The 19,867-nt window shown below is 32.2% G+C and overlaps 2 protein-coding genes across 2 annotated transcripts in view; both read right to left on the reverse strand.

Annotated features, from left to right (window-relative positions):
* Nucleotides 1-458: 458 nt before the first annotated feature.
* Nucleotides 459-14,363, reverse strand: LOC102601268 (pectin acetylesterase 5-like). Its single transcript, XM_015309596.1, has 12 exons — nt 14,080-14,363; nt 13,856-13,938; nt 12,089-12,218; nt 11,383-11,462; nt 11,167-11,256; nt 10,721-10,845; nt 9,821-9,881; nt 2,847-2,900; nt 2,672-2,749; nt 2,480-2,585; nt 2,213-2,358; nt 459-1,075 (listed from the first exon to the last, which is right to left on the reverse strand). The coding sequence occupies exons 1-12, from the start codon at nt 14,279-14,281 to the stop codon at nt 962-964; spliced, it is 1,269 nt and encodes a 422-aa protein (XP_015165082.1). The 5' UTR covers nt 14,282-14,363; the 3' UTR covers nt 459-961.
* A 1,927-nt stretch (nt 14,364-16,290) lies between these two features.
* Nucleotides 16,291-19,867, reverse strand: part of LOC102601605 (uncharacterized) — a 6,289-nt gene continuing 2,712 nt past the window's right edge. Inside the window, exons 2-3 of the mRNA XM_006349447.2 lie at nt 18,848-18,892; nt 16,291-16,506 (exon numbers count right to left, since the gene is read on the reverse strand). Of these exons, the coding sequence (XP_006349509.1) occupies nt 16,449-16,506; nt 18,848-18,892 (103 nt within the window). The 3' untranslated portion in view covers nt 16,291-16,448. The remainder of the gene's footprint in view (nt 16,507-18,847; nt 18,893-19,867) is intronic.

Genomic DNA, 19,867 nt, shown 5'->3' on the forward strand with positions numbered 1-19,867 from the left:
ATTTCATATAAAAATGGTTAAAGTGCAAGTAAAATCATTAAACTTCAATCATATGTACATGAACTTCAGATATATGAAACGATATAGAATTTGTTCGAAGTTATTCCGAAATGGGTATACGAACACTTCAGCCGATTATAGAGTAATGTTCCATTCACAAGAGGTGAATCGAAAAATAACCTATAGTCACTAGTTAAAAATGGTCGTCCATTTTTTTATTTTTTTTGGATAAAACAGCAAAATCTTTGTATCTTAAACTTTATTATAGAGAGACATTTATTTAACTTAATCATGGTTAATTGATTAGAATATATAAATAAAATATATCATGCATTTTTAATTTAGTGTATACACTACGTGCATCTTGAGTCTTTTTCAGTTTTACAATGATCTTTGGTACTAACATCAAGCAGATTATTGGACTCCATCAAAAAAATTGAAACAAGGAGAAATGAAAAAAAATAAAAAAGATAAATAATCACATTACCTTGCTTGTATTTCTGCAGAATTTAAGTAAATACGAATCGATCTCTCTCGAATAATTCTGGAAATGTTTGATGCTGGGAATTTATACAAAAAAAAAAAAAAGAGAGAAAGAGAAAGGTGTAAAAACCTATAATCTGAAGAAAAAAAATATATATGTAAATGAACTCTGGCAAAAAAGAAGCTAAAGGAACAGCAGTTTGAAGTTTGGAATGAAGTTGCTGATCTCAAAAGGGAAAAAATGGTTACAGATAAACTCCAGACTAAAATTATGGCAAATGAGGTTCACTATTAACCGTTGATTCCAGAATGCTCGATTGCTCAATATGGAGAGAAAAAACAAGAATACTCTGGCTGCATACCTTCATGTTGTCTGTCTGAATCATAGTTTCTCATATTTGCATAAAAATGTGCCACAAAGTACGGTTAAATGGAGAGCACAACATAAGATATCAGTAAACCTGCAGCAACCGGCCTGTCATCCTTGAGTAAAATTCATGTGATAGCAAGTAGGGTTGCATGGAAATGGACAATCAATATGTTTTGCCTCTTCTCGGTTGAAATACCAGTCTCCTACAGCCTCTGCAATTGTCTGCTCAATGATTCGGAGAACAATCATCAGTTACAGTTAGTGAAGTTAACGAAGACATGTGTGTATATATTGAGCTTTGGAAAGATTTTTTCATTTCTAATGAATGAAAGCCAGAAGCTTAATTGAGAAATATTCCTCCCATTTCTCAGCTCGTATTGAGTTCAACAGTTTAAGCTCAAAGATATTCCCAAATTGCGAAAAAGAATTAGACAAGGCAGACATCTACTGCATCGGGTTTTAGATTTCTGCTTGTATGCTATTTTTCTTTCAAGAGGAATAACTCTCAACCATGGGCTTTAGGAATGCCACATGACTGGTCTTGAGTAATAGCTCTCCTTAATATTAGAATAGATGGCACCGTGCAGTCAATGGTACCACCCTAAATGTGATGAAACAACATGCTATTAATGAAAGCAAGAAAGTTGATTAGCCACATCTTCTTAGAGATGGTTTCTTGATATAACATATATGTGGTCTCAGAAACGGAGAAAACACTGGAGAAGATATTGATATAGTCTGAAGAAAAACTTGGTGTAAGCTTGTCCTATTGTACGATATGGTACAAAGCAATCCCGAAATGAACTAGCATGATGAGATCTTGAAGAGAAATTAGAATTAAATTATTCTAGCCCAACAACAACAATAACATACTCAATGTGCTCCTAATCAAATATTCTATGTCAAGTTCAAACCTAAGATAATTCCTCAAGAAGGCTTTGAAGCAAACTATTAAGCGAAAATCCCACTGTTTATGGTTACATCTGGAGTAAAATATTAGCATAATTGACCTTTAGAAAGATCTAACTTAAGCTTTTAGGTCAAACTGCGCATTAAGTTAGATGTTTATCAACTTTTTGAGCATCTCTTACTTTGGTTTCTAAAGATTTTAGTTTTCACAAACCATTATGTTTTCACTGTTGGTGAATGGGTAAAAAGGATGGATCACAGGTGCGAACAGTTAGTAATTACTTTCGCATCTACCAACTGCTTATCCATCTTGCTATCTCTAACTCTTAGGTGCATGGTGAACATGGGGTCTAATTTATCTATAACATTATGTGTAACTTACTAAAAGCTATGCTGATAAAATTAGAACTACCTTCAGACCATAGATGGAATATAAAGGGAAAAGCTTACTTTGTTATTGATTTTTGGAGAACGAGGAGAATGCCATGTCTCAGTCACCCATGTTTGGCAATGTATAAAGCAAGAATTTATGAACATGCCTCCTTCTGGATTTTTGTGAAATCCATCAAGCGTTTTGAGCAAAGAATTTCGGAAATCTGTAGATAATGAATAATTTCATAAGGTGACATCATAGCAAGCATCCTAATCCCTGGACTCCTCACATGAAAAGCCTGGTTGCGATAACTACAATTGCTGTTTTTAGATGCAAGTATTCACCTTGCAGGACTTCAAGCTGTTTGGAATTACAGTTGTTAATATTTAGCTTGCATCTGAACCAACTTCGATGTGGATCTGATGAGCGAGGTACCAAGATGTTTTGTATCTGCAAGTATGAACATTAAGTTAGTAGAGCATTAAGAAAGAAAAAATATTAACTAGAAGCTGAAACAACATGGAACAAAAACTTACTTGCCAAAAATCATATCCTGGTTGAACAAGGAAAACAGGGGTCTTTATGTTGCTTATAAATTCTTGAGGGAAAAAACACTGAGGATGAAGCCAACATAAAATCACAATAGAGAAAAGGTGAATTGCAAAAGAAGAAACTATGTTAGTATCTCAAATACAAATGAAGAAAGGGCACCTTGTAGGGTTCCAATCTTGACGTGCAATCCTTCTTTAAACTTTTTGCCACACCCTGAGAATGATCAAATTGCAATCAGGTTTGAGTGAAAAATTAGAACAAATGCAATCAAGAAACAAGGTACACAAATATATAGTTGATAACTACAATAGTTGGAAATTGCAATAAAAAACCAGGTTCGTAGGTAGATAATTCATAAACATTGTAATTTGTTCAAGCAGCACTTAAGAAATTATACCACTGATTAGTAACAACATTTTGTTGATCAAGCAAGAAATGCAGCAGAAACATTGCTCCATCACATCTACAGAGAAACAATAAGAAGAAAACTAAATCACCATTCATATTCTTGTGTTCTTATGATGCTAGTACAGCTGATGAGGGAAAACATCTTCTTCCCCTTTCCTCACAGAAGTAAAACCCATCACTTATAAAACGTTTTGCAGTTTTTTCCCTTTCTGGGATCTCATAAAGAAAAGCTTTCTAAGTCTAGAGAGAAAGTAGAAATAATTTTAGGATCAAAGATTGTTTCTATAAATAAATTGTTTGCTTATGATAAGCTGGAAACAAATTTATTATTAGGAAATGATTTCCTACAACAATTTCAGGATTATCATCAAACATTATATATGATAAGCCTTAGAACCCCTTGCGGACATTTTATCAAAGTCCCAAGAAAACATAATCCTTATAATCTTGAAAAGGATAATGAAAATTTCAAAAGAAAATACTTAGAAAATCTAAGAAAAGTTACTTGTAAGTGTCTTAATCTAGAAAAGATTAAAGAAAATTTACAAAAATCTTATGGAGAAAATCCACTAGAAAAATGGGAACAGAATCATGAAAGGGCAACTTTAACCTTAAAGGACCCTAGCATAATTATTAGAGTCAAACCCATGCTCTACAACGAAGAAGATAAAATTGAATTCAAAATTCAAATTAAAGAATTGCTCAACTTAAAATTAATAAGAGTGAGTAAAAGTCCTCATAGTAGCCCAGCATTTATGGTAAGAAACCATGCTAAAATAAAAAGAGGAAAAGCTTGCATGGTAATAAACTATAAGGAGCTAAATAAAAACTGCTTATTTGACGGATATTTTATCCCAAATAAAAATAATCTGATTAAACTTGCAAAAGGGAAAACCTATTTCTCAAAATTTGACTGTAAAAGTGGATTTTGGCAAATAAAATTAGCAGAAAACTCCATTCAGTTAACTGCTTTCAGTACTCCTAACGGACATTATGAATGGTTGGTCATGCCTTTTGGATTTAAAAATTCCCCACAAATATTCCAAAGAAAAATGGATAAATATTTTCAGAGAAAGAATTTTTAATCGTCTATATAGATGACATTCTAATATGTTCTAAAACTTATGAAGAACATTTGAGACATCTGAAAGAATTTTCAGAAATTTGTTTAAAAAATGGAATTGTGTTAAGTCAGAAAAAAGCTGACATCAATAAAAATGAAATAGAATTCTTAGGAATGATTATTTCAAAAAATGGAATTGAACTCCAATCACACATCTAAAAAAAGATTATAGAATTTCCTGATAAATTAACAACAAAGCAAGAAATACAAAGATTTCTAGGTTGTCTAAATTACGCAGGAGAATTTATTCCGGATTTAGATAAGAAACGGAATATATTACAAAAATTAATAAGAAAATCCAATAGACTTGGATGGACAGAAGAACACACACAGTGTATTAAAAGTTTAAAAGAAGAATGTGCTAAGTTGCCTAAACTTAGATTACCAGAAGACAATGATAATCTTGTCTTACAAACGGACGCATCTGACTATCATTGGGGAGCATTATTGCAAACCGATTTAAATGAAATTTGCAGGTACACAAGTGGTACTTTCAATGATGCTGAAACAAGATATTCCACAAATGAAAAGGAATTATTAGCCATTGTCAGAGGAATTAGAAAATTTTCTACTTTCCTTTTACCAAAACAATTTGTTATTAGAACTGATAATACACAGGTATCAGGACTAATTTTTAACAAGCTTCTTTCTGAACCGCAGTACAGAAGATTGCATCGATGACAAGTGTTATTATCCTTTTATTCATTTACAATAGAATACATTAAAGGAAGTGACAATTTTCTTGCAGATTTTATCTCCAGGAATGTCCAATATGGACAATCAGACGAAAATCCTGGTAAACAAGATATATGAAAAAATGGAAAAAGTGGATGAATCCATAGACAACAAAAGCCAAAGGCTATTCAAAATCAGAGATGAACTGTCAAAGTTATCTGAACAAGCACGGATTTTACAATCTGAAATAAATCAGCTCAGTACTACCCAAGCTGAAAACATGAGAGATGTTTTACTCTTATGTGAACATTTGGATACATATCCAAAACAGAATTCAAATCTAAAAGGGAATATTAATCCCAACAAAGTGGCAGGAGATGTCCCACTAGCACCTAGTGCCCAAAACATCTCAAAGGTAAGCATGGATATGCCTATCCCTATATCAAAAGATGAGGGAAAAAGCCGAGCAACAATTGAAACTTCTACTTCGAAAGAAGGAGCAAGTTCATCCTCAGCAAAAGCTGAAAAACTTATCTCTGGGAAACCAGAAAGCAAAACTAACCAAGTTCCATCAGGAACAAAAGTGTTTTCTTCTTTTCAGGTTGGCAAACTGCACCCTAAAGAGGAAGAGTATCTGGCATTCACAAGATACATATATAACCTCCCTGAAGAAAGCGGAGAAACATTTGGTGTTTTAGGAACAACAAGTTTGTTTTCGAGAATATCAATATTTCCAAATGGATCACCGGGTTTCACAACTCAATTATTGAATTTGGATCGAGTATACGCAAAACAAAATCTAAAAGAAATATCTCAATTACTGACAAAACTGTTCAATTCAGTTAAAAAATTATGCTCAAGGAGATGGCGTTTATTGCAGATTTTACAGCATTTCTATGGAATGCAAAGATTTGCAGGCTTATTATCCAACTCTCAACTACATATCAGTTGAAAAAATAAAAGATTTTAATGTCAAAACCACAGGTGTAGACAAGAAACTTCCTCATCTCAACAAAAAGTGAATTCAAACTAGAAGAGCTTAGGATATAAAAACATTATATTTTATTTTTAAACGATTTTATAATGAAGACTGCAGAGTCCTAGATCAAGACCAAGATTGGGTTTTGATAACCAAAGGAAAATCCAAATCAACAGATAGAATTCTTGACATAGAGCTTCATAGATTAGGAGCAATGGAAGTTAGCATGTAAAATGCTAGATCATAATCATCCAGGATCAGAATAATTGCCAAATAAAAGACAAAACAAAAAGACGTAAGCACTTACGTCATGAAGATATCAATAAAGAAAGGAATTTTTTCTTTTTCTCAAAGTCAAAAAGAGAGGTCACATCTTGTTAGTCATCAACAAAAGAAGATGGACAAGTCATCCTCATCTTATCAACAAAGAATCTTCAATCAGTGAAGGACGAAAGAGAAAATATGTAGAAGTTTAGGGAAGTCCCTAAAAACTTATATTTTTGTAATAAGTCCCTCCTTCCATCTATAAAAGGAGAGGAACTTCATACTTGAAAGGCATACTACATTTTCTGAGAAAACACCCATCAAAGAAAAATGTTAGGTACCTTTGAGTAGTGAGTAGTAACTTCTCCCGTCAGGGAAAAGTATTTCTTTTATGTCGTGAGTATTTGTATTTGTAAGATATAGTATGGTTTGTCTGTAAAATAATCATATGAAATAAAGTTTGGTTTTTATACCTATCTTCTTACTCCATAAATAGTCTTCAAACGAAGGTTGCGATCTTCTGCCTTGAGGAGGAACAGTAAGGAAGTAAGCCGCAAGACTAAGGTCGATTAAGGCTAAAATACCGTTCATTGCCTAGAGGAGAACTACTGAGGTAGTGATAAGGGACTATTCATCGAACAAAAGAAGGAAGGTATAAACGCACAACTTCTTATTTCATATTATTATTTTAAAGAGCAAACTATATTATATACTTATTTTGATACAACACTTAGACATATAAGATTTACTTAGTACCTATAGGGAATAAAAATATAAATTGAAAATCTCATGTTAATACAATTTTATTTTATATCCATGCCACTAGCATAAATAAAAATGAAAAACATGAGATTCAGTTTGGAAAAACACAAGAAATAGGAAGTTCTAGTAATCCTAGACTTTCAATAGAATATGGACGAAATTCTATTAGAAAAAGTATATCTAACAGATATTCTACAAAAATTCTAGAAATTTCAAATATTACTAGAATAAAAGGAAGAATTTTCAATTGAAAAAATCAAGGAATCTTGATACAAACAGGAGCAACAGCTAACCATGTAAAAGGTATTATACTTGATGGACTATCAATATACGAAGGAAAACAATATAATTATAAAACCTTCGAAGGAAATAACTTTAGTTGTAAAAATATGGTAGATTTACCAATACAACTAGATACAATAAGAATAACAGTTCCCTGTTATATTACAAATCTTATGTTAATACAATTTTATTTTATATCCATGCCACTAGCATAAATAAAAATGAAAAACATGAGATTCGTCGTTGAAAGTTTTTCATTTTTATTTATGCTAGTGGCATGGATATAAAATAAAATTGTATTAACATAAGATTTGTAATATAACAGGGAACTGTTATTCTTATTGTATCTAGTTGTATTGGTAAATCTACCATATTTTTACAACTAAAGTTATTTCCTTCGAAGGTTTTATAATTATATTGTTTTCCTTCGTATATTGATAGTCCATCTAGTATAATACCTTTTACATGGTTAGCTGTTGCTCCTGTTTGTATCAAGATTCCTTGATTTTTTCAATTGAAAATTCTTCCTTTTATTCTAGTAATATTTGAAATTTCTAGAATTTTTGTAGAATATCTGTTAGATATACTTTTTCTAATAGAATTTCGTCCATATTCTATTGAAAGTCTAGGATTACTAGAACTTCCTATTTCTTGTGTTTTTCCAAACTGAATCTCATGTTTTTCATTTTTATTTATGCTAGTGGCATGGATATAAAATAAAATTGTATTAACATGAGATTTTCAATTTATATTTTTATTCCCTATAGGTACTAAGTAAATCTTATATGTCTAAGTGTTGTATCAAAATAAGTATATAATATAGTTTGCTCTTTAAAATAATAATATGAAATAAGAAGTTGTGCGTTTATACCTTCCTTCTTTTGTTCGATGAATAGTCCCTTATCACTACCTCAGTAGTTCTCCTCTAGGCAATGAACGGTATTTCAGCCTTAATCGACCTTAGTCTTGCGGCTTACTTCCTTACTGTTCCTCCTTAAGGCAGAAGATCGCAATCTTCGTTTGAAGACTATTTATGGAGTAAGAAGATAGGTATAAAAACCAAACTTTATTTCATATGATTATTTTACAGACAAACCATACTATATCTTACAAATACAAATACTCACGACATAAAAGAAATACTTTTCCCTGACGGGAGAAGTTACTACTCACTACTCAAAGGTACCTAACATTTTTCTTTGATGGGTGTTTTCTCAGAAAATGTAGTCTGCCTTTCAAGTATGAAGTTCCTCTTCTTTTATAGATGGAAGGAGGGACTTATTACAAAAATATAAGTTTTTAGGGACTTCCCTAAACTTCTACATATTTTCTCTTTCGTCCTTCACTGATTGAAGATTCTTTGTTGATAAGATGAGGATGACTTGTCCATCTTCTTTTGTTGATGACTGACAAGATGTGACCTCTCTTTTTGACTTTGAGAAAAAGAAAAGATTCCTTTCTTTATTGATATCTTCATGACGTAAGTGCTTACGTCTTCTTGTTTTGTCTTTTATTTGGCAATTATTCTGATCCTAGATGATTATGATCTAGCATTTTACATGCTAGCTTCCATGTCTCTTCCATTGCTCCTAATCTATGAAGCTCTATGTCAAAAATTCTATCTTTTGATTTGGATTTTCCTTTGGTTATCAAAACCCAATCTTGGTCTTGATCTAGGACTCTGCAGTCTTCATTATAAAATCGTTTAAGAATAAAATATAATGCTTTTATTCCTAAAGCTCTTCTAGTTTGAATCCACTTCTTGTTGAGATGAGGAAGTTTCTTGTCTACACCTGTGGTTTTGACATTAAAATCTTTTATTTTTTCAACTGATATGTAGTTGAGAGTTGGATAATAAGCCTGCAAATCTTTGCATTCCATAGAAATGCTGTAAAATCTGCAATAAACGGCCATCTCCTTGAGCATAATTTTTAACTGAATTGAACAGTTTTGTCGGTAATTGAGATATTTCTTTTAGATCTTGTTTTGCGTCCCTTTCTGGAAATTCTATTTGGTTCAGAAGTAGAAATCGAGTGGCATCAGGTTCAAGCTATATTTACTCATTGCATGTTCCAGTCCTTCCCAAGACCCCCGCATAGCACGAGCTTAGTGCATCGGGTTGCCCCCTTTTTATATAAATCTCAGGACCTTCATAATTCTTAGTAGAATGTACCATGTACAGAAGTTATCATATACATTACGAACAGTTAGTAGGACAAACAATTAAGTTAGTTACAGACTTTTTCATTTAGACCTCTCAAGATTCTGATTCAACGATATCTATTTATAGCATAACAAATACATAAATACCACTTCTAATTTTCTATTCTATGTTTATGTTGGTCATATGCAACAAATTATGAAATGAAACTGTTTCATCTATATCATTCCAAGTTGAATTGGTTTTTCCTCATATTTTTACATCAATAGTTTCTCCATCAACATACAGTTAGCAACTCCCATCGAATTACACCTGAAGGATCATTCACCATATTGGAATATGACCAGATTCTAAAAGGAAGAAGGAACAAATATATTGAGACAACCGATCACTAACACATAAGGAACAAAAGCACGCACACCAAAAAAAAAAAAAAAAACCTAAAACATAAAATTAGCTTCTGAAGTATTAGAAAAAACCTGGAGGTTCACAACATCTTCATAAAATCGCTCAATGATGGGACTTCCAGCAATGTCCTTTCTGAAATAGTGAAAGCAATAATAGACTTACAGTTGATTCAAATTTGGACTACATGCTCAAGAAACCTAACAGTTCTTAGAATGGGTACACCTCTACTTTATTGGGAGTGTAATTGTCCATCTCATTTTACAAATCTTAGTACAAACTTTTCGACAAAGGGAATCTTCTTCAATATTTGATTAGAGTATGTATGCAAAGGAAAAGGTGCCTCTTTTGTACAAAATGATCAACATACCAAGATGTTCCATAGTTTCCTCCCGCCCCAGTGAGTCATGTATTCTTTTCATTGAAATTTCATCAACTATTGCAGTAAGAGATTCCGATTGTTATGGCGATCCAATCCTCACCTATTATTAAGTTTTTAGCATGAGAGTTTGCACCTTCAATTAAAACCTTTAATAACTTTTTTTTCAGTTGTCGGCATACTAGCTCATTCAATATTTCACCTTCCCCCCTTTCCTAGCCATCTTCGGGAGTACTATTTAAAAGCTTAAAACTATGTGCATATCTATTTACCTAGTTTTTAGAAGTAGAACTGGTACTTATTATTTATTTTTCTCAGTTGCAGGCATATTAGCTCATTCATTAGCTAACATTTCATTATTTCCTCGCTATGTTTTATAATGTATAACTAAAGAATTAATTAATACCATCAAGTTTCTTCCTATAACTCTCCTAAATGTGTAGATTACATTCCAAAAATCACATTTTCGATTTGAAATTATACCTGCTTGACTGCTTCCAAGAACAGGTATATTATCATGTTTGAGAGTAAAGATCCAGAAATAGATATATTAGTGATTGGAACTTTAATATGCAGTGTTATCTTGGAGACATACTCATTAAGGAAAAAACCTGCATCAACAAGGCACTTGACATTGGCATCCTTAGGTAAAGTCTCCCGAAAGTCATCGCAGTGTATTAGAGTTGCCAAACCTCCAGCGGAACATCCCGAAAGAAGTGCCTGCAAAGTTAGGCATAAAAAGGTGGAAGTCTTGGACTTATAGGTGACCAGGTCCAGTACTCCAATAAAAGCAATAACAACCTCGTTTTTTAAAGAAGTAATCACCTCTTAGTGCACTTAGAAGATACAGTATATTGATTAGAACTATAAATTCAGAATGGTGTAACTTTTCGAATTGAGTATCTGTTAGTTTTTACAATACATACTTCAGAACAAACGAAAGAAATTCACTGCAAAAATTAAGGGGGCAGAGCAAAATATTTTATATAACTGAGAATTGAAAAAGCCAAAAATTCAATGAGACAAAGCGAAAAAGAATACCTTTTTAGCATTAGAAAGTCCTATTGACAAGAGTTCATCCATTACTGCTTCCCAAATAACCTGGCCTCTGAAGAAGAATTCTGTTCCATTCTGCCATAAATCAATAGATAACATAGGTACTCAATGCTTTCTTTGCCTTCTTTCCCTCATCTTTTTGATGGATGTCATAGAAAAACACAACATTCATAGTCTTTAATAAACGCTCCATGGACTTACTTTAAATTCACTGTCTGGGTGTCCAGAAAAGGATCCACCATCGCAATAGCGTATCTTGACCTTGTTCCAGTCGAAGAAATCTGAATAAAGTCAAATTAGCCAAACAAGAGCATAAGATCCCTTAATGAAGCAGATTTTCATTTAAAACAAAATTAAGTCAAATATTAGTACCTACTTTTTGTCAGAAGTGATACTAGTCTCACCAACAAATACAAAAAGAAAACCTTTGTGGATTAACAGTCAAAAAGGAAATGTGTTCAAGTAAGGTCCTATTATTCCTCTTGGCAACCAATGGTTAATTCATTGGCAACAGAAAAATATAAAATGATGAGCTATGTGTACTTGCAAACTTGATGTCTTTGTTTCGTAAATAAAACTGCTGGAGGATTCTAACTTTAAGATAATACAATTATAAGCATAATGAAAATTTGTAGCAAGATTATAATGATAACAATCATAGAGCACAATATATCAAGGAGTCAAGTCTTTTTTTCTTTTTGAGGTTTCAATAAAGGCATCAAGAGGATGCTAACAGATCCACAAGGGATTAAAAAAGGTAGAGTTGGCTCCAATACAAATCAGCTAGGCTATGCTAACTGCTCATGGAGCTAACAAAATCTAAAAACTGAACTGAATGAGTCAATTCTTTTTTCTTTTCGATAACTATCAAGAGGGTAATTCTTAAATCGCCATTAGAGTTGCTTACCTGGATTTTGTGATGGGTCAGAGCTCAAAATCCCAAAAAACTGAACTTCATGCTCCATGAACCTCGAGGAGCCCAACTTTGTTGTCTGGCGAAAAGAACATGTTTCTATTGAGTTACACCAGCCTCCACCCTGCAATGCAAGATCATCACAAAAGCATAGTCAACAAAGAAAAGGGAAAGAGCAAACTAGAATATTGACATATCATATCTGCAGACTAATGTTGTGTGCATGGTTATTACTTCGGACTTAACTAAGCTCAACACAACAAAAGATAGAGAACACTTACAGCTGGATTTTTCATTTTCATGAGAATATTTTTTGTTTGTGAGAATGATATGACTCGAACCCAATACCTCTACCTATTCGGATACTATGTTGAAGTGTATTACCACTCTATTAAAGAATTTAAGAATTACAAAGGATCTTTTTTATTTTAGAGAGCAACATGATGAAGTTAATTAGGAGTTGCTTGCTTATATGGTCACTCAACTATTGGAAATCGTGTAACAAAATCACTTTTCTGTATTTTGTAACAAAAAGATCAGTCAACTATTGTAAATAGCATAAGAAAGTTTTTTTTATTTGTAACAGAAAAGACACTTTAATGTTGCTATAACACACCAAGTCTATTCTTAGTCGGAAAGTGATTTCTGGTAACAATTTAGTTTTGTGGCACACAATGTCTGAAGCAAAAATAGAACATAAAATCCAACCATTTTAACCAATATAGGTCCATAGGACTATCAACCCATGAACCCGACCATCTTAACCTTTTTTATACGTACAAAAACCAAAAAATAAAACTGTTTTCTGAAGAGTATACAGTTCCCTTTACCCCACAATCAAGCTCAAAAGCCAAAGCAGAAAATGTACATCTCAACTAACAATATCCTATCTTCCAATTTCCAAACCAGTGACCTCAACCTACCTCTTGCATATGTCCTTTAGCTCATGTAAAATTAAATTCCTCATAAAATTTAACATCCTCATTGTATCCAAGATCATCTTCAAAACCAATACTCAAATACTTGTCAACCATGAACACGTACTCACAAGACTTCACAAGAAACATTTTGTCTCCTCCAAACACAGCGTTGGCAACAACTATTAATTTAGGCAACGACTCATCACCCAATTTAACAAGCACCCCCTCCCAGTATTATCAGCAGCATAAAAGTTCCCATCTTTGAGAATAACATCATTCTAAGGAAAAAGAAAAGTCATCAACAATAGATCACTTTGTATCACCTGATTTATATGACTGTTTGCAACATTATGACCAATTTTTCATAAACATGAATTGTCTTTAGAGTACACACCATCTTTTTTCAAACACTCTGTGACGTTTTCCATGTAAGACGGGTCGAATTCATGGGTCGAATAGTCCTATATTGGCTGAAACGATCGGGTTTTATGATTTTTATTCTTTTGGATTCAAACATTGTGTGTCACATCATTAAATTGTTACTGGAAATACATTTTCCGGCTAAGAGAATATTTGGTCTGATATAGTAATAGTAAAGTGACATTTCTGTTAACAAAAAAAAAAAAACTCTGCACACCATTTCGAATAGTTGATCACTTTTTCCTTTACCAAAAAAGAAAATGACTTTGTTAACTCATTGCAAAGTAGAGAGACAGTTTCCGATAGACCTTCGGATCTAAAGAAAAGTTTTTGAAGCAAGAAAAATACGATAGCAAAATAGCAAGATACAAAACACATTCTAACAATTGATCAACTCAGTAAATAAGACATAGAAGCTAACCTCAATGTGAAGAACCCATTTATCAGACCCAGATTCAAAACCCTTCTGCAAATGATACCCAGGTAAGCTTCCATCTAAACAAACTGCAAAAATTCACAAAAATAAAAAATGAAAAAATCTACACTTCACTATTCAATTTGAACTGCTCACATACCCAATTACACTAAAAAAGTTAAAACTAACAAATTGAAGTCAACGAAACAAAATCTATAAGAGAAAATTACAGGCAGATTTTTGTTGGGCATTGCTTAAAGGGGTAAAGGGTATCAAATCGTTAGGAGTCATTGAATTATTAGAGTATCTATTAGAGTGAGAGATGAAGGAAAGTGTAAAAATTAGTATAGCCAATGAAGCTGATGCAATAGTCCACTCTCTTCTTGTCAATTTTCGCCACCATGTTAGGCATTGAAATCTATGATTCGCCATTTTTGATTTGGGATCAATAGATTTTGGCTCTAACCATTCGAGCTGCTTATTTGTCTTTTCTTTTTGTTGGTTGGGCTTGGGTAGGTGAAAGACTATAAATGGGTAACTGACTTCTAAAATTTTAATTTGGACAATCATCTAAACTGAGTGTTTTATTATCGACCGACTGTCTTAAAAAATATTTCTTTATTTGTCTAATTAAATTTAAATACATTCCCAATCTTATAATATGTGTGAAATATATCCTAAATTTTCGTCAAGTTTAGGAGTGTTTTCACCACGTCTCTGGACTTTTTGTTAAGAGCATCATACTCTTGCAAGAAGTTGAGATCACTTGTTATGTCATGTGACAAATCGGAGTATATTTAAGTTCAGTTAGTCAAGTAGACGGATGTTTTTAAGACTGTTAATAGTTCAGAGGCGAAATTAATAATTTGTGTTAAGTTTAAGAATATTTTCAATACTTATCTTTTTTTATAAACTTATACTGACTTTGTTTCAATATTAAAATATTCTTTACCCTTTGTTTGTAGGTTTGATTTGATCTTGTAATAAAAAATATATTGCTTAAAAAAAGATTGAAAATTTTTAAACGCACAAAAATATTATTTGAAATGGAGAGAATAATTTACTACAAAGTTAAATAGATCAAAGCTAATAATAATATATTATGGAAGTAATGTTTTGCATATTCCAAATTTTTTTCTTTTCTGAAAAATAAGTAAAAAATATTCATGAACTATTTGAGCAAAAAGTTAGATATTTTAAAAGGTGATGACAATTTGAGAAAGGTACATCAATTTTCAATATATATATTTGATTCAAATACTTATACAGAGAAGTTTAGGTAAATACAAGAACCTTTTAAAAATAGTTACTTATAGATTAATTTCCTTAAAACATTATTTTGTTTCTTAATTTGTTTAGACAAATATTCCTTAATTTTTAGATTTAGACTACTCATAAATGTGGTCATCGTTATGAAAATCCAGAGAATGGAGTTTTATATGGATTGGATCGTCTTTTATACTTTTACTTTCAATGATTTCGAAATATATTTATATATTTCAACGATTTCTTTTTAAAAAATAAAAATTTGTTGTTGATGTCCGTTTTTACCGAGAAAATTTCATTTCATTTAAGGCATTAATAAATTTTGTTATCAATGGTTGCATACTTGCATTTATGGGTTACACATTACCTCTGATGGGATTTGGGTCCTCTCCATTTTCCCCAAGTTCATATTTAGATGAGTGACATGTATATTGCTTAAATATCAAAGGTCTAGATTAATTAATTTCTTAATCATAAAAATATATTAATTAACCATGATTAAAATAAGAAATATTAATATTTAAAATTTCCAACTTTGATAAGAAAATATCAGTTTCCCAAAATATTGAGAACGAATGGAATTACTTCTATAGTTTACCATTTGAGTTACGATCAATATAAACAGACAAATTTTTTTAAAAAAGGATCTTTCTATTTTTTTGAAAAAATTTGTCTAGCAAAAAAATATTTTACTCTTCTCCGAGAATTTATGGAAGAGTAATTTTCAATACTTTTTATTTAATATCTAAATGCTAGAAACTTTATTTTATGATAAACAACCTTTTTTTCTTCGTAAAAATAACTTATTTAAATGTTATATTTTGAATTGCCAGAATTTAGTTTATGAAGAAACATTTCTTTTATGAATGAAGAAACTATAGATAACGAAAATAATTTAAGTTGTGGTGCTAAAAATTGTGACATGATTTTTTTATAGCTAAATTAGATAGATTTTTAACGAAAATTTTCACCGTAAAAATGAAACTTCAAAATTCTCAACTTCATTGACTATTAGGTCACACCCTTGGTCCTCCTTACTTTCACTTCATTTTTCCTTACTTTCTGCACTACCACGAAATACTAGAGTGATAGTGTATTTTGATTTCCAATTCGCATTTCTCACTTGAGAATACAAGATATCCTAAAGAATATTGGCGCCTACGTCGCCAGGAAGGTGGAAGGAAAAGTAGGTGTATATACATAAAGCCTGTCAAATTTCTGCATAGAGAATATACAACCCAATCAAAGCTTTAATGATAAGAAAGAGCACCTGGGAATTTTGTAGGCTCAGATAAAGAATTTAACCTAAAAATAAGATTAGTAAATGTACATCCTATGGTCCATCTTCACCATCTTTCATCAAATTACATATATCAGAGCATTCCACCAAACTGCAAGAAGAAACATTAGAAAGAAACAAAAAAATAAGTCAGTTTTCATTAGCAAATATATCAGTCATTCAGTAAACACTATATTGCTGGTAATCATGTTCCTCACTAGATGTATGCAGTGAATATCCTATGGATATTACACAGTGAATATCCTAGTTTGCAGTGATTGATGCAGCTTTCATCACATTGTTTGCTCCTACTATTGAAATGTAGCTTAATTTCAACATTTATAAAAAATTTAGGCCGCAATGGCAAGTACCAAGCATTTCATTTTTGAAATGTGTTATCAATCTTATCTAAAAATTTAAGCTGTTATAGAGAACATACTTTTAATTACATAATTATATTATGTCCCATCACACCTCTTCACGTGTGGTTTTGATTCGTTCTCATGCCCAAACACGTGGAAATATCTTCCTGCATTAAGCAATGCCAGCAGCCTGGTGAGGGCTGACTGTCCAAGAGACAGGTTAAGGCAGGGCCTGTTGGGCTTGCTTCTCATGAAATTGGGCATTTCGGGCGACATATTTAGACCCAGGACTTCTTGCATGATTAGTTATTGTTTTGGAGTTTGTGATCATCTTATCTAAAAGCTTAAGCAACTAGAAAGAACATATTTTAATTACTTACAAGGAAAGAATGAAACTACAATTTATTTATTTTACAAACAATACAATGCTTCCTAAACTTTTACTTTAGCAAGATCAAAAGGTAGGAAAGTAAACTTAGTCTTAAAAGTTGAAGAGGCAAGAAGGAAGACAGATGTACATCATTTTCTCCATTTCTCTCCTTGGTTTCACTTTTCTTCTCTCTCCTAATTATATATACATCTCTAACTGAACAACTCCTACAGTTATTTACCATGGTTACTGATTATACCTTCCAATGTAGTAAGGATGTAGAAGATATATGATTTTCAGTAGGTGTTGGAAATTAGATGAAAGATAAGTTCATTCCCCTTTCAGCAAGTACGATAGGATAAATAAAGGTGGAAACACTTTTAGCAGTCAAGGTAAAACTTGTATGAATTGTGTATATGTAATATTGAAGGTTTAGCAACACTAAAAACCAGCATTTAACGAAGGGCACAACTAATTTTGAACTTTCCATCTTCCGTGGCAACAACAACATGATGCCTTCTTCACCCTTTCTTTAGGTAGGTTGAAGGATAGAAAAGTAGGCTTGGTCTTAAAAGCAGAAGCCATACTGCCATAAAAAGTAAAAGCGATGGATCCTTTCTTTTCGTTGTTGAATCTCTTTCTGACTAATCAATGTGTGGTACTAAAGTTACCATTCTAAAAAAAATGAATATGTGTAGTACACCGAATCCTCATTACTAATGGAATTCAAATGATCTCTTGATTGATCAGAAGATCCTTTCAGTTCGATCTATAGTCATTAGGGTCTCCTAAAACGATCTATTAAATTCATAGAGTTGTTCCAAAGGATCGAAATGACCATTTATTAATGGAATTCCTTGTTTTTTTTTTAGATTAAAAAAAAACAAAAAAACAAGGAATTAATGGAATTCCTTGTTGACTCTTTGTAAAATACTTGTTTGGCCGAGGGCATCCAGATAAATCATAAGCTAAACCGGTGTTGACAAATAACCAATCCTTAACTGAATAGAAAGGTGTATTAATGTTATGAATGACCCAGTACCGAATGTTGGTAATAATATCAACAAACAAACGTTCTCTGTTCTTCCAGACATGTTGACCTTCACATATTCTTGTACAATCCAAGAAGATCGATCTGTAAAAGATGAGCTCAGTAAGTGACAATTCACTGAAATCCCATCTTTGCGAGATCGTCAATATTGTTCAATTTCTTTCTGTTTATATCTGTTTAACTTTTCCCTTTTTTCTTGATTTTTGAATTAGGAACTTCCTCTTTATTTTGCCTAATTTGGCTACTTATTCTACCTTCGTGGAACAAGGATGCTGAAGATATATGATTTTTGGTAGATGTTGGAAGTGAACACAGATATTTGTTCACCTGTTGGTAAGTAAGACAGAGGAAACAAAGATTGTAGTAGTTTCATGAATAAGAAAAGAACTGTTCAATGCTTTAGCAGTACTTCCTATAAACTAGGCAAAGCATTATGTTATATTTCTTATTCTACAGACCAAGCTAAAAATGAAAAGTTGTAATTATGGTGCACATACAAACTTGCGACATACGGTTACTGGTTCAGTATTGCATATTTTAACAAGAATTTGGCAAGTGATGAATTCCACAACTATGAGTAGAACTTAGGAGAACAAATTATAATGTACTAAATGGAGGCTTAAGGGAAATGAAATATAAAGACTGATGAGTTTGAAGGAAAAACAATTACCAGTATTGGCGACTGCGAAACCCTTGCTTAAACACCACCAGAGGCCTGTAGACAAAAGATGTAAAAGCAAACCTCTTAAAATGACTTTATCAAGAATGTCGCTTTGTCAATATATCTTACATCCTATCCACATTTAATTAATTCTACAGAAAGGGATCTCTTATGCCATGTTCGTTTTTCCTTTCCTTTTTCCTTCTCTTTTTCTTTCTTTTTTTTTTCTAAAATTTTGATAGAATAAAGGACATGTTGGAGGAAGAAGAAATATGGAATTTTTAATTAGGTTATCATCTATCAATAAAGTTAACTAGAAATAGGATACATGCATTTAATTAGTCTTTCACTTACCTGCTTATGTTTTCCTACAAGCATTTTTAATCATTATCAATGAGGGACGAAGGAAAAAGGAACTGCAGAAGATTAAAATAATTGACTAGAAGAAGTCGAATTACATATTGTCAATCAAACTGCACCTACCATATAAACTTCAGTTCCAATTTTAAAGCTGCAACATATCTGTTCAGATATACTTCATATCTTTTTAATTTTTTTTATCCTTCTATAGAAACATGCTTCACCAATAGTCAAGAATGACATAACTAAAACCAGTCAAGAATGACATAAGTAAAACTAAGAGAGCTGTATGGTAGCTAAACGAAATAATGTCAAACATGAAAGAAATGCTAGAAATAGCTCCACATCCTTGCCTTTTTCAAACCATGAGTAGCTCATGCTTCTTATCTAGTTTTATCAGAGTATCAGTCTCACAATTTCCTGCAGCTAAGCTTAAAATGTATCTAATGTATGTTTTCCTCCCCAAATCTTTGTAATGAAAATGGCCGTGAACATTCTCCTACCCAACAAGCTCATTCCTTGCTTGTTTGAAGCTTTTCTTAACACTTCTCTACATTCGAAATCTAGCTGTAAATAAATGATTTTTAAAGACCACATGCAGTAAGATTGAAGTATTACTGATTTTCTTACTCTCTCTCTCTCTCCCCCCCCCCCCCCCCCTTTTTTCCT

Source organism: Solanum tuberosum, unplaced genomic scaffold (assembly GCF_000226075.1).
Source record: "Solanum tuberosum cultivar DM 1-3 516 R44 unplaced genomic scaffold, SolTub_3.0 scf00106, whole genome shotgun sequence".
In the NCBI taxonomy this organism is placed as follows: domain Eukaryota; kingdom Viridiplantae; phylum Streptophyta; class Magnoliopsida; order Solanales; family Solanaceae; genus Solanum; species Solanum tuberosum.